We start from the raw sequence: 12659 nt of genomic DNA on the forward strand, positions 1-12659 counted from the left end.
TTTCTTTTTTTTAGATTGAATTAAAATGGAAGGGGGTGAGGGGAGACTATAAGAAAGATAGTAACCTTTCCTTTTTTATTTTGCCATTGCACAGGCACATTCATTTATTGACACAAAAATAGCAATTGAGCAAGAAGAGGGAAAAAAATGGCTTATATCCAACTAAATTCGCAATACTGTAGTGCTATACCCCTAAGGAATGCTCAAGTCTGCACAGATATGGAGCTTTAAGATAATCCATTAAGCACTTAAGGACACTTAGTACAAAATGGAACCAATTAGCTTAAGCTTTCTGCAACCTCAGAAAGAGGGAGATTTTCTATATCAGAAGGGTGCACAAGAGGCAACAAACAAACAAGAATGTTTATTTCAACTTTAAAACCTTATTAGAACCTAACATGTCTATAAATATATAGGGGGCCTTGAGCTCGGGCTCCTGTCTGTGTGGATTTCTGAGCATGTTCTCCCCATGTAGGTTTCCTCTGGCTTCTCTGGTTTTCTCCAAAACCATGTCAGTGGTGGATTGGTGACTCTAAATTGTCCTGAGTAAATATATGAGTACATGGTGCATTGCAGTGGACTGGCAGTCCCATCCAGGGTTCATCCCTTCCTCATTCTCAGATTTCCCAGGATCGACCACCCCCCATGCAAGGATAAAGTGTTTCCTGAATATCATGTCGTAAAAAGACATTTCAGAGCCTTGCAGCAGTTCTGAACCTAGGAGAACCCCAGGTAAGGCCAATAAATCTTTACCTCTCTTGAGAAAGTCAGGATGACTGGTGTGTGTAAAAATGAATCATTAAAAAAAATCACAAACAAGCAAGATCTAAACAAGCATCACCAACAAAATAATGTCACCACTACTTACCATCTTATCTGTTTTTGTGTGTGATTCATTTTTTTTCTCTGCTCGTTAAAAATAGGCAGCTGCTTAGCATATCAAAAGCAGAAACCCAAGAGAGGGAGAACGACAAGCATAACTTTCCCGTGTTCACCAAACTAATGCTGTCGCTTCATGTTAAACACTGGGTGCCGAAACTAAAGTTCATCATGTACTTTTCATCACCAGGAGTGTACATTATTGCAATTTGAAAACGTGAACTGCTACACAGCTAGCGTGGATGGCAAGAGATTCTATTTTGATATTTTACTTCCTTTTGTCAAGGAAAAAATTGCTGTTTTTGCTACTGTACACTGCACGCCTCAGCAACTTCTCTCACAGGAGCAGTTGGAGGAGAAGCCTGCCTTCATGAGTCTTAAATACAAAAAGTGAGCCTTGCAATCACTTGCAAGACAGCTGTTCTCTGCTTTTCGATTTTACGGAGGTATTAACTGGGTGTGCGTCTGTTCTACGTGTGCTTCTGTGCGTGCATGCGTGCTTGTGTGTGTGTGTGTGTGTGTGTGTGTGGGTGTCTTTGTTAGATGGTTGACAGAGGATGTCTGTTGTGGTTATATCTAATGTGAAGGATGCCATCTTCCAAAAAAAAAAAAAAAATTATAATGACCATGCATGTGATGTGAAGGACTGCCAGTGCATTTATATAAGCTGATAACCTACTATCAACAGTATAAATGAGTCATGTGTGATAGAGTTCACTTTTGTGCCAGATGGGGGCACCATTTTAGCTTTTATTCCCCTCTATATTCCAGCTTAACCCGTTCCAGAATAGAATGTCACACTCAACCAATCTTCTTGCATAGTTTATTTATTTATTTGTTTACTCATTTATTTCATTATTTGCCATTTATTTTAATTCCCATCTTTTTTGTCCTTCAGTCCACATGTGTAATAATTCTGTCATGAACCTCTCTTATGGATCTATAGCAGAGGTATACCGACCACCTGCAGTTTGTCAGCTTCACTCACATCAATCACAAGGGCTTCTCCTTGGATTTGCAGCTCACATACAATAGGTCTGTGAAAGGCAGGAAAGATTCAGAACTGCACACCACACAACACTCTTAGATTCTTAAAAAAAAATCGTTTAGCCGGAGCGCAAATTGCGCATCCAGGAATTACGCATTGCTTTTTTTTTTTTTTTTTTTTTTTTTCTTTACTACATTTAATGTTTTGAGAGAATAGAGAGAGCTACTTTGCTTTGGGGTTCTGTTTAGTTAAACTTGAGTTCTATAGTCTTCTCTATCGCCCTATATCGCCTCCCCCCCACCCCCTTCCTCCTCCTCCTCCTCCTCCTCCACATCTCTCCATCTCTGCATTCCCTCTCTCCTCTCTCTTTCCTCCCTCCTCTCCTCTCCTCTTCTCTCCTCTCCTTCACCGTGCGCAAACGCACCGCGGTGTGGAATACTCGCTCTCTGACGCGCGCTGGCGTCCGCCAAAGTCTGCGCGAAGAAGAAGAAGAAGAAGTCGTTTCAAATCGTTGTCTTTCAAAACGTGGAGCTTTCTCTCTCTCTCTCTCTCTCTTTTTTTTTCCTTTGCTGAACTACGCCGGGACTAAAACTGAATTATTCATCCTCCGCATCTGCCTTGGCTGAACACGGGAGCGCGCTGCTTCTCGCCCCGCTTTTTCGCAATCACATCGGAGCGCATCGTTGTGAGGAGCGCGAGTTGAGCGTTTAGCAGGGCTTCGGAGAAGCAAAAAAATCGTGATTTCTTTTTAAGTCTCCGGAACTGTTGGGGTGGGGGGTGGCAACTGAAAGGGAGATCCGATCATCAACGTCCCTTCTCCCTTCTTTTTTGGCCTCTCCTTGCGTATGAACCGAAGAATGCCGGCGCGATTTTTCCAGCCGATTCAACGCAGAGATGCGCCTTTCTTCACTTCTCCGCTGCCTTTTCGGGTGAATTTGTCCTCCTGAGCTTTTGCTATGTCCCTCCAGTGCTCGGCTGTCTCGGGGATTAATGGCAGAATGTGCGTTCAGGACAAGTGGAGGCTGACTGGAAGAGACGCCAAGGCTGAAATTGGAGCCTGAATGGACAAATTCCCCAGGTCCCGTGTAAAGTGCGGTGTCTTCTGGAGAGAAGGCGATATTTCGGACGCTGCAGGTGAGTTTTCCGGTTATTCAGAACCGATTATTATATCACTTGCGCACAGTGCTTGAGAATCAGTCGAGAATTGGCAAGCATATTACTAGCATCTAAAATTTGCTTAGCTGTTCTGGTATACCCTGCATGATAATGATGCCCTCAATACGTGTGGAAAGGGTTTTTGTCCCTGTAATTGGATTTTAATTCATGTATTTGTCTGTGGATATAGTTTAGTTGCTATTTTTAGTTGCTATTCTTATTCTTATTATATTAACAGAGACATTTTCTTTTATCTAGCTGAGGTCTTTTATCTATCTAGCTTTCTCTCTCTCTCATGTATATATATATATATATATATATATATATATATATATATATATATATATATATATATCACAGTTGCTTTCTTAGATAGCAAGCAAAGACAAATTTTGTTAACTTGTATGCGCAGAAGAGGAGTCAGGTTCTAAAACAGTACTTCTATGCAATCTTTCCGTATTGCTGTGTAAAAAATGTGCAGACCAAACTTGTTTTGATTTTCTGTTTGTTCTCCCCCTCCCCTAAGGTTGCTAAATGGTTTTCTGGGGGATTATTAAAAGGCAAAAATGCTGCTGCTTGTTCTGTTGGCCTTTTCCGTATCGAGTACATTTTCTGACTCGGATACTGAACTCTCAGCCGAGACCTGCAGTGCCTGCTCTTGCATGTCCATTGAGAACGTCCTCTATGTGAACTGTGAGAAAATAACTGTGTACAGGCCAACACAGCTGCTCCCTCCACAATCCAGCCTCTACCATCTGAATTTCCAGAAAAACCTTTTGTACATTCTTTACCCCAACACTTTTCTGAATTTCACGCACGCAGTCTCTCTCCAGCTGGGGAACAACAAGCTGCAGAACATCGAGGGAGGGGCTTTCATGGGACTCAGTGCATTAAAACAGTTGCACTTAAATAACAATGAATTAAAAGAGCTCCGGGCTGACACTTTCCGGGGGATCGAAAACTTGGAATACCTCCAGGCTGACTACAATTTAATCAAGTATATTGAGAAGGGAGCCTTCAACAAATTACATAAGCTAAAGGTTGTAATTCTAAATGACAATCTTATACAGAGCCTGCCTGAGAACATATTCCGCTTTGCCTCCCTCACACACTTGGATATACGAGGAAACAGGATACAGAAGCTCCCGTATCTTGGAGTTTTGGAGCACATTGGAAGGATAGTGGAATTGCAACTGGATGACAACCCATGGAATTGCACCTGTGATTTGTTACCTCTGAAAGCTTGGTTGGAGAATATGCCCTATAACATTTTTATCGGCGAGGCTATATGTGAGACTCCCAGTGACCTATATGGCCGACTTTTGAAAGAGACCAATAAACAAGAACTATGCCCTCTGGGAGTTGGCAGTGACTTTGATGTGAGGATGCCCCCTTCCCAGCCAGACGCTGGACACACCATATCTAACATTGCACCATCCACATTAGCACCCTCAGTTACCAAAGCACCGAAAACTACAAATCCCTCCAAAATCTATGGGAATGGTATTGTTGCTGGTATTCCAGTGGGTAAAAATGGCCAGATTGTGTCCTACCAAACCCGAGTCCCTCCCCTCTCCTGTCCTCAACCCTGCATTTGCAAAGCTCATCCATCTGACTTTGGCATTAGTGTGAGCTGTCAGGAAAGAAATATCCAGAGCCTAGCTGATCTTACACCTAAACCTCCAAATTCCAAGAAATTGCACCTCAGCGGTAATTACATTCGAAATATCAGCCCCACTGACTTCCAAGGGTTCGAAGGATTAGATCTCTTACACCTGGGCAGTAATCAAATATCCACTGTTCAAAAAGGGGTGTTTGGAAATCTGACCAACCTCCGTAGGCTATACCTTAATGGAAATCAGCTTGAGCAGCTTCACCCAGAAATGTTCTTCGGCCTCAGTAACCTCCAGTATTTGTATTTGGAATACAATGCCATAAAGGAGGTGTTAGCAGGGACATTTGACTCCATGCCAAATTTGCAGCTCTTGTATCTAAACAACAACGTGCTCCGAAGCCTCCCTGCTTATATTTTTGCTGGTGTGCCTCTCGCTCGATTGAATCTAAAGAACAATCACTTCATGACTTTGCCTGTGAGTGGCGTGCTGGACCAGCTCAAATCCCTCACTCAGATAGATCTGGAAGGCAATCCCTGGGAATGCTCATGTGATTTAGTGGCTTTGAAACTGTGGTTGGAGAAGCTGAATGAGGGGGTGGCTGCCAAGGAGGTCAGATGTGCATCCCCAGTGCAGTTTGCAAACATTGAGCTGCGGGAGCTGAAAAACGAGATCCTGTGCCCTAAGCTCATAGCCAGGCCTCCTTTTATCCTGACTAGTGCAACCCCCCTGGCCACATCAATGTCACCTGCTGGAGTTGGTAAGGCACCTCCTGGTGGGCCAGTGCCTCTGTCAATCATGATTTTGAGCATCCTGGTGGTCTTAATCCTCACAGTGTTCGTTGCTTTCTGCCTGCTGGTCTTCGTGCTCAGACGAAACAAAAAGCCTGTTGGGAGGCAGGAGGGGCTTGGCAACCAGGAGTGCGGCTCCATGCAGCTCCAGCTGAGGAGGCACAACCACAAATGCAACAAGAACGATGACCTGGGCGGAGAGACCTTTATCCCACAGACCATTGAGCACATGAGCAAAGCCCACACTTGTGGAATGAGAGACTCAGATGCCGGCTTCAAGTTTGCCGACTCCCAGAGACCGAAAATGTTCTTACGCAACAGCGCAGACAACGACAAGGACTCTCTAACGCTGGACCCCAGGAAACGATTAAGTACCATTGATGAGCTGGATGAGTTCCTACCTGGAAGAGAGTCCAGCCTGTTTCTCCACAACTACTTGGACAACAAAAAGGATTTCAACAGTATAGGGGTGAGTGGTTTTGAGATCCGTTACCCCGAGAAACCACATGACAAAAAAACAAAAAAGTCATTGATAGGGGGTAACCACAGTAAGATAGTTGTTGAGCAGCGCAAAAGTGAATATTATGAACTAAAAGCAAAACTCCAAGGGACCCCTGACTATCTTCAAGTACTAGAGGAACAGACAGCCCTCAGTAAATTTTAGGCCTCTCATCTTCATGTGCCCCTTACTTACAAAAAAGTGCCTTATGGAAAAAAATAAATATATTCATGACCAATGGAATACTGGACACAGATTTCATTACACTAAAATATAACATAGAATTGGTGTTTGTGTAACTTCAAATATTCTTATTTTTTTCAAAGTGATGATGCCATTATAAAGTATAAAAAAAATCACATTAGTGTTTAAGAGAGGTTATAGAGTATCTTATAAACAAGTGTAGTTTGCTGCTAATGAAATGGGTTCCATCAGATTATTGCTTTTGTTTTAAATACCAGATGCTTTTTTTTTTATTTTTAAACAAATTCTTGGGTCATAAAAGAGTATAATGAGTGTAATGCATATTGACCCTTGTTCGTTGTTTTTGGTTGGAAGTATTTTTAGGGTGCTTTGGATGACAAAATGAAACGGAGTCGAAGATTGGCAAGCTGGGCGCAGGCATGAACGTTTCGGAATCTCCCAGAGTACCGTCTTTCGGATTTTAATTTGACACTTTTCGGGGCCTTGAAACTGGTGGATTCAGTTGTAACTGAAAGCACTGACAGTTCCAACATCTTTAACAATCTGGATTATTCCGTCTGTTGTTTCTGTAAGGAGCCATTTAAATTTGTTCTAACGAAATGTGATTCCTCTTGAAGTTTTTGGGTACGGCACATGACAGGACATTCATAAACCCAAGAAAATATCTCCATAGCTGCTTGCCATGTAAGCGTATCTGATTTATTTTGTAAGTCGACATTATTTGTATTTGTGAGGCAGTTTTTAAATGACAAAGAACAATCCCATCAAGACATAAATGGATTCAAGAAAACAAAAAAGAAAATCAAAAAAAGGACAAAAACACTGAAGTCCACTGTCACCTGTCAATTGGTAGATTACTTAACTTCATATTTAATTTATTTTTCTATGCAGGACTATTTAAAGGTTATTGGTACTATTTAAGATTACAAGGGACTTTTTGAATGCTACAAGTGATTGGAGCTATGCTCTGAACAACTAACTCGAACATTTCTGTTCTGATATGTGTCCCATTATGTATTTTACTGCTAACCTGAGCATAGGAGCTAGCGTCAGTGATAGTGATGTAACTTTCACTATTACTTTGCAAGAGGTAATGCCTCATAGTGTATCAAGTCCAACAATCTTATAGCCCATGAATATTTTGTCAAAGAATTTTTTTAACAATATGCAACCAAAATAAGTGTGCATTACCGTGATATGATTCTGAATTTTATCAATGTGTTATGGGATTCAAAATGGAATTAGGGAGAAGGCGTGTAGATCTTTCTTGTTTTTTTTTTTTTATTTATTTCTCTTTATTTTAATGAGGACTGTGCATTTTCACATTATCTTTGAAATTCAATGTGTTTTTGCTAAGATCTACTGATTTGGTCAGAATCATATCACACTCCATGTGCAATATTATTATGCTCAATCATATTAGCTTGACAATTTTACTTTGTCCGCTCGAGTTAATATTATGGAGAGACCAGTTTTACGTTCAGAAAAAAAAAGAAATATATATATTATTCAGTCCTTATTTAAGATATTGTTAAGTTAATGATTGTTTGAAATAGAATGTACCTTGAACAATAAAATAAATACAATTTTATATATGAGAAATCGACATAATTTTCTGTGTTGGTATAATTTTCTATGTTCATTTTTTTTTCTTTGATTACCACTTTTCGAATAAATGGACTGAGATGCTTATTAAATAATTTTCAGAAAAATACTACCGTAACGCCATACTTAAGCTTGCATTTAAGCTGCTGATTTTTTTTATTTTCTAGCATGTTTAACACTTTCACTAAATTACTAGTGGAATATGATACAGCCACATTTTTCATATGCTTAATGAATTGTTTATGCATTATTGTTCACAATATACAATAATTTCAAGATACATGTTGGAAAAGTTCAGCAGCACAGCCTGTCTTGGTGTGTTTATCTAATTTGAGTAATCTCATGTTTTGATCAAGGGCTTTGCCTAGAAAATGACCACAATCGGGTGTCCTAAATTATTTTTTGTTTCTGTTGATACTCAGAATATAAGCCTCTGCTCCAGACTGTTGACGTGCTCTTACACTGTTGTTCAACGTATTGCCATTTTGTAGTTGTTTTTCTGTATTAAGCATGCACAGATATTTTTCTTATACATTCTGTTGTTCCTGGTTCATTCTGCTTTTTGCGAGAGTGATTTGGGTGCTTTCATAAAAAAATCAGAAGTGCATTTGAGAGTGTGATTATGAATGAAGGTTGGCCATACAGTGCACCCACAGTGTCAACTGTATAGTGTCCTAAATTAACTATCATCACTGGTTTAAGCTTTGAATGGCCAGAATGTTGTGAATAGGTGCATTTATTATTAGGAATTTAATTTGATATTGTTCCCATTGCTCAAATTTTAGTTCCCAGCGTGCCAGTCGAACATAAATTCTATCATAGTTTGAAAATAAAATATCATGTCTTTTGATTTGCAAACTAGTAAAAGTTACCAGTTGCACCAAGGTACATAGTTTCAACATTGCCTTAATATATAACTTAAAACTACAGCCTACTGATTAGTAGTTGCAGCGTTCACCATAAATGAAACTACTTGGTAAAAGCACCCACTATATATTTTATTTTATTTTGTGAAGCCTTGGATGTAGTATTTCCTGATAATGTCAAATCACACTCATTGTGTGTTCTAGGACTGACTTTACATCCTGATTTTGGATCAAAGTTATGTTCATTTGGTGCAAAAGGCTGCAAGGGCTCTTCTTATGGAATCTGTCATAGAGCTTGAAGAACTTTCTTTCTCCATTTGTTGTGGTTTTTCCCTTACATGTGCTATTTTAGTTATATTTATTTCTGATTTGGTGTCTTTTCTGCTTGTTGTATTATCACTTTCTTTTATTTTCAGTCATGCTTGTTCAGTCAGTAGTTTTTGTGTTCTGGATCATACAATATATCTTCATCTGAAGCATCTTAATTCCACAAAGTATAACTCCACATACCCTGATGTTCTGTTCTATAGCAGTAGGCCCAAATCTCTTGCTGAACTTTGAAAAAAAAACACTTTTCTTTTGCATAATCTACTTTCAAATTCGTTCTGCACTAATTAATGGCCTTTTTTTGAGTAAGCATGCATATTCTTGAATAAGCAATTAGTGCCAGCGTGTGTCTCCTTGACAACTGTGCTATTGATGCTTTTTTTTTTTTATCGCACCATGCCAGGATTAAGTCGGACAAAGGAAGGTTGTCCGTCCAAAACGAGCCTGGGGTTCAGTTTAAGGTGATTCACATTGACCTGCGGTTCTTTCCAGCCTGAATATCACTGTAATCACTGATGCTGCTAAAAAAAAAAGGTTCAGCCATTTTAATTGGTGAAACTGGATGTTAAACATTCAACAACCGTTTCTTCAAGTTAGAAAATTGCACGCTGTTTGCTCCCTCACACACACATGCACACATACACACGCACACACACACAGCATTACCAGTGCCAGCAAAGGTCTCCGATACCCCATGCTACTCACCGTATCAAATGTCTGTTGATTCATGTGTTCACGTGAATGGTGATGTCCTGTTTGAAACCCCATCCCTTGCCTCTAGTTCCTACTGGGCTCAGTGTAATTGTGGACTTCTATGTCTGTGTTTATCTTTATTGGGAGAGAGAGATGGGTTGAGGAAAGCTGAGGCGGTGCTGATAGATAAAATGCCTGAGACCTATGGGACAGAGGTAGCGCTTATTTGTTTGCAGCTGCAACAAGTAAGTGTTAGCTCTGTCCCTTTATTTATTTATTTATTTATTTATTTATTTAAATTTCAGCACATCTCCGAGGGGGAAAAAAAGCAAGACAGAGTGAAAGAGAGAGAGAAAAAAAAAACCCTGCTGTTCAGCTGGCATTTCTGCGCGTGCTCTGAATTGCTAAACACCAGAGCCTCGCTTGACAGGTTTACTTCCTTGGCAGTGGCATCAGTGACAATTTGAAAAAGCTTTGCGTTCTCCATTCAGGATGTGACAGAGACATGACAGGAGCAGAACAAAGACACGCTACATGAGTGCGTGTCTCAGCATGGGGAGAAATGGGATAAATCACCTTCTTGATCACAGTTGTTTGTGTCATACTGGCACACACAGAAGTACACATTGATGTGTATTGATGTGAATTAGATTTGGAGTGGTATGAAAAAATGCACAGGATTAAAATCGTACAACCTTACAATGAAAAAAAAAAAAAGATTTTAGCAATACACAAATTTATCAAATCTTTCTCATTTTTAGATTATTATAAAGTGTATACAAGTTTATGCGGTCTAGACATTTTTACTAATTTCAAGGAAATTACCTCATTCTGTTGGCAGACAATTTGGATAAACTGAATTTGGAAAATGAATTCATTCAGAAATCATTGAAAGGAAGAAAGAATGAAAGAATTGCAGCTGTTGCACATTCAAACACAGCATAAACTGAGATTTGCTTATTTCAAAAATTAATTTCTAGAGAGAAAAAAAAGCAAAAAACTTATATTGATAACACTTTCCATGAAGCCCCTATTCATAAATCATTATAATTGTGCTTATAATAATTTTATGTAAGTTAGTAATGATTCTTTTTAAGCATCTTTATAAACTCTAATAATGCCTCATAAAGTTTAAACAATTCTTAATATAATGTCTAAATATGTAATATAATATGATGTCATGTGCTGTACTGCACAACCTTTATATCTAGTAGTGACCTGTCATAATTACCAACATTATTAACATTATCAATATTTAAAATGTCATTTTCACTGAGTGATTCATGTGCATATGTATATATGTGTGTGTTTGTGTGTGTGTGTGTGTGTGTGTGTGTGCGTGTGTGTGTTCTTGTCATTTTTGTAAGCACTCGGTGTTGACATTTAAATGTCTCATTTTTTTTTCTAATTGTAAATAAATTAGAAAAACAGTTTCTTTATAATCATAATTATTCTTACATAACCATTGTAATACAAATTGTGCTTACAAATTATAAGCACAGTTATAATGATTTATAAAAATAGACTTTATAATAAGTGTAATTGATCATTTGTCTTTTATTTCTGGTTGAAATAAGCAACATTCACAGTCTGAATGTATTTGTGTGTGCTTTTATGTGGAACAGCTGAAATTCTTTCTTTCTTTCTTTCTTTCTTTCCCCTATGATAACATGGGAACAAAAACATCATTTAACTAATGGAATAAAACAATTTATCTTCCCAATCCAATTTCTTCAATTGGATGTAAATGAGTAAACAGATGAAACTGAGACAGCGAGGAAGCTCAAGTGTCTCTGACTGCCACCATGTGTCATTCTACACTGGGTCAAGCTAACGAAGCCCAAGATTGTGATTGCAGATGTGTTTGTGCATCTTTATACCACAGTGTTGTATTCTGAAGGGGTGGATTCATTCTCTCTAATAGCAACTCTGACAGTAGTTCCAGCTGTTAGGTTTATAATAATGTTCTTGTTTTAATATGTTATGGGTTCTACAGTAACAGCTCATTTACAGGGACTTGTATGGTGAACACTCCTTGTAATCTAAGGCTAATGATAAACTGATTGAAAAAAAAAAACATTATTTAATAAAGAAAAACGTATAATAGTTGAGATCATTGAAAGTTTCTGTTATGAAATGTTTCTTTATCATTTATGGAAGGAGTCTCCAGTGTCAGTCAGTTTTTAGACATGGGAAAGTCTTCATGATAAAGGAGTTTGTGCTCTCTGGTTTCTTGGGAACAACAAGCTGTGCTTTTGTCTGATTAATATAAAAAGAGAGAAAAAAATAGAGGTTAGTTATTATAAAGCATATATAAGACTATGCAGTCTGTTCCTAGACTTTTCTTTTCATTTCAAGGAAATTATCTTATTCTGTTGGTAGGTAATTTGATAAATTTAAATTTGGAATGTGAATTCATTCAGAAATCATTGAAAGATAGACAGTTTTTTCAGATTAATATAAACAGAGAGAAAAACTAGAGGTTGGTAAGGGAATGTGTGTTTATAGCTGCTATAACGTAAGTGATAACAGGTACTAACTTGCCTCATGGGTGTTCCACAACATTATCTGTGACTATAAATTGTTAAAAAGCATGGCATTTCATTCATTAATGAATTTAAAATGATAATCTTTGGCAAATTGCTGTGGTATAAGAGGAATTAAACATGACAGGCCATGCTGTTATAGGAAAATCACAACACCCTGGCACCCTTCCCTATAACAGCATGGCCCATCGTGTGTTATCTCTTAGTAAACAATCTTTATCTTTATCACAACAGAGAAGGAATGCCTATAATACTACTGGATGGTAAGGCAAAGTTTAACTTGAATATTGAATTTGTATATTTTAAAGCAATTACATTTACTAATGTGAAGAACCTGTAGGAACATGGATATGTAGTCATTTTTTGATGTTAAAGGATGATGAAGGTTTATATATATATATATATATATATATATATATATATATATATATATATATATATATATATATATATATTTTTTTTTTTTTTTTTTTTGTGTGTGTGTGTGTATGTC

The 12659-nt window shown here is 38.2% G+C and overlaps 1 protein-coding gene across 2 annotated transcripts; it reads left to right on the forward strand.

Annotated features, from left to right (window-relative positions):
• The first annotated feature begins 2237 nt into the window (after window positions 1-2237).
• slitrk4 (SLIT and NTRK-like family, member 4) lies at window positions 2238-10970 on the forward strand. 2 transcript variants are annotated; one of them, XM_026940348.3, is made up of 3 exons: window positions 2238-3001; window positions 3549-5895; window positions 6484-10970. In XM_026940348.3, the coding sequence occupies exons 2-3, from the start codon at window positions 3589-3591 to the stop codon at window positions 6490-6492; spliced, it is 2316 nt and encodes a 771-aa protein (XP_026796149.1). In that variant the 5' UTR covers window positions 2238-3001; window positions 3549-3588; the 3' UTR covers window positions 6493-10970. The 2 variants fall into 2 exon arrangements, with proteins under 2 accessions (XP_026796149.1, XP_026796148.1); XM_026940347.3 differs by having other exon boundaries at window positions 3549-10970.
• The last annotated feature ends 1689 nt before the right edge of the window (window positions 10971-12659 follow it).

The sequence above is a fragment of the Pangasianodon hypophthalmus genome, chromosome 7, assembly GCF_027358585.1.
Source record: "Pangasianodon hypophthalmus isolate fPanHyp1 chromosome 7, fPanHyp1.pri, whole genome shotgun sequence".
NCBI lineage: Eukaryota > Metazoa > Chordata > Actinopteri > Siluriformes > Pangasiidae > Pangasianodon > Pangasianodon hypophthalmus.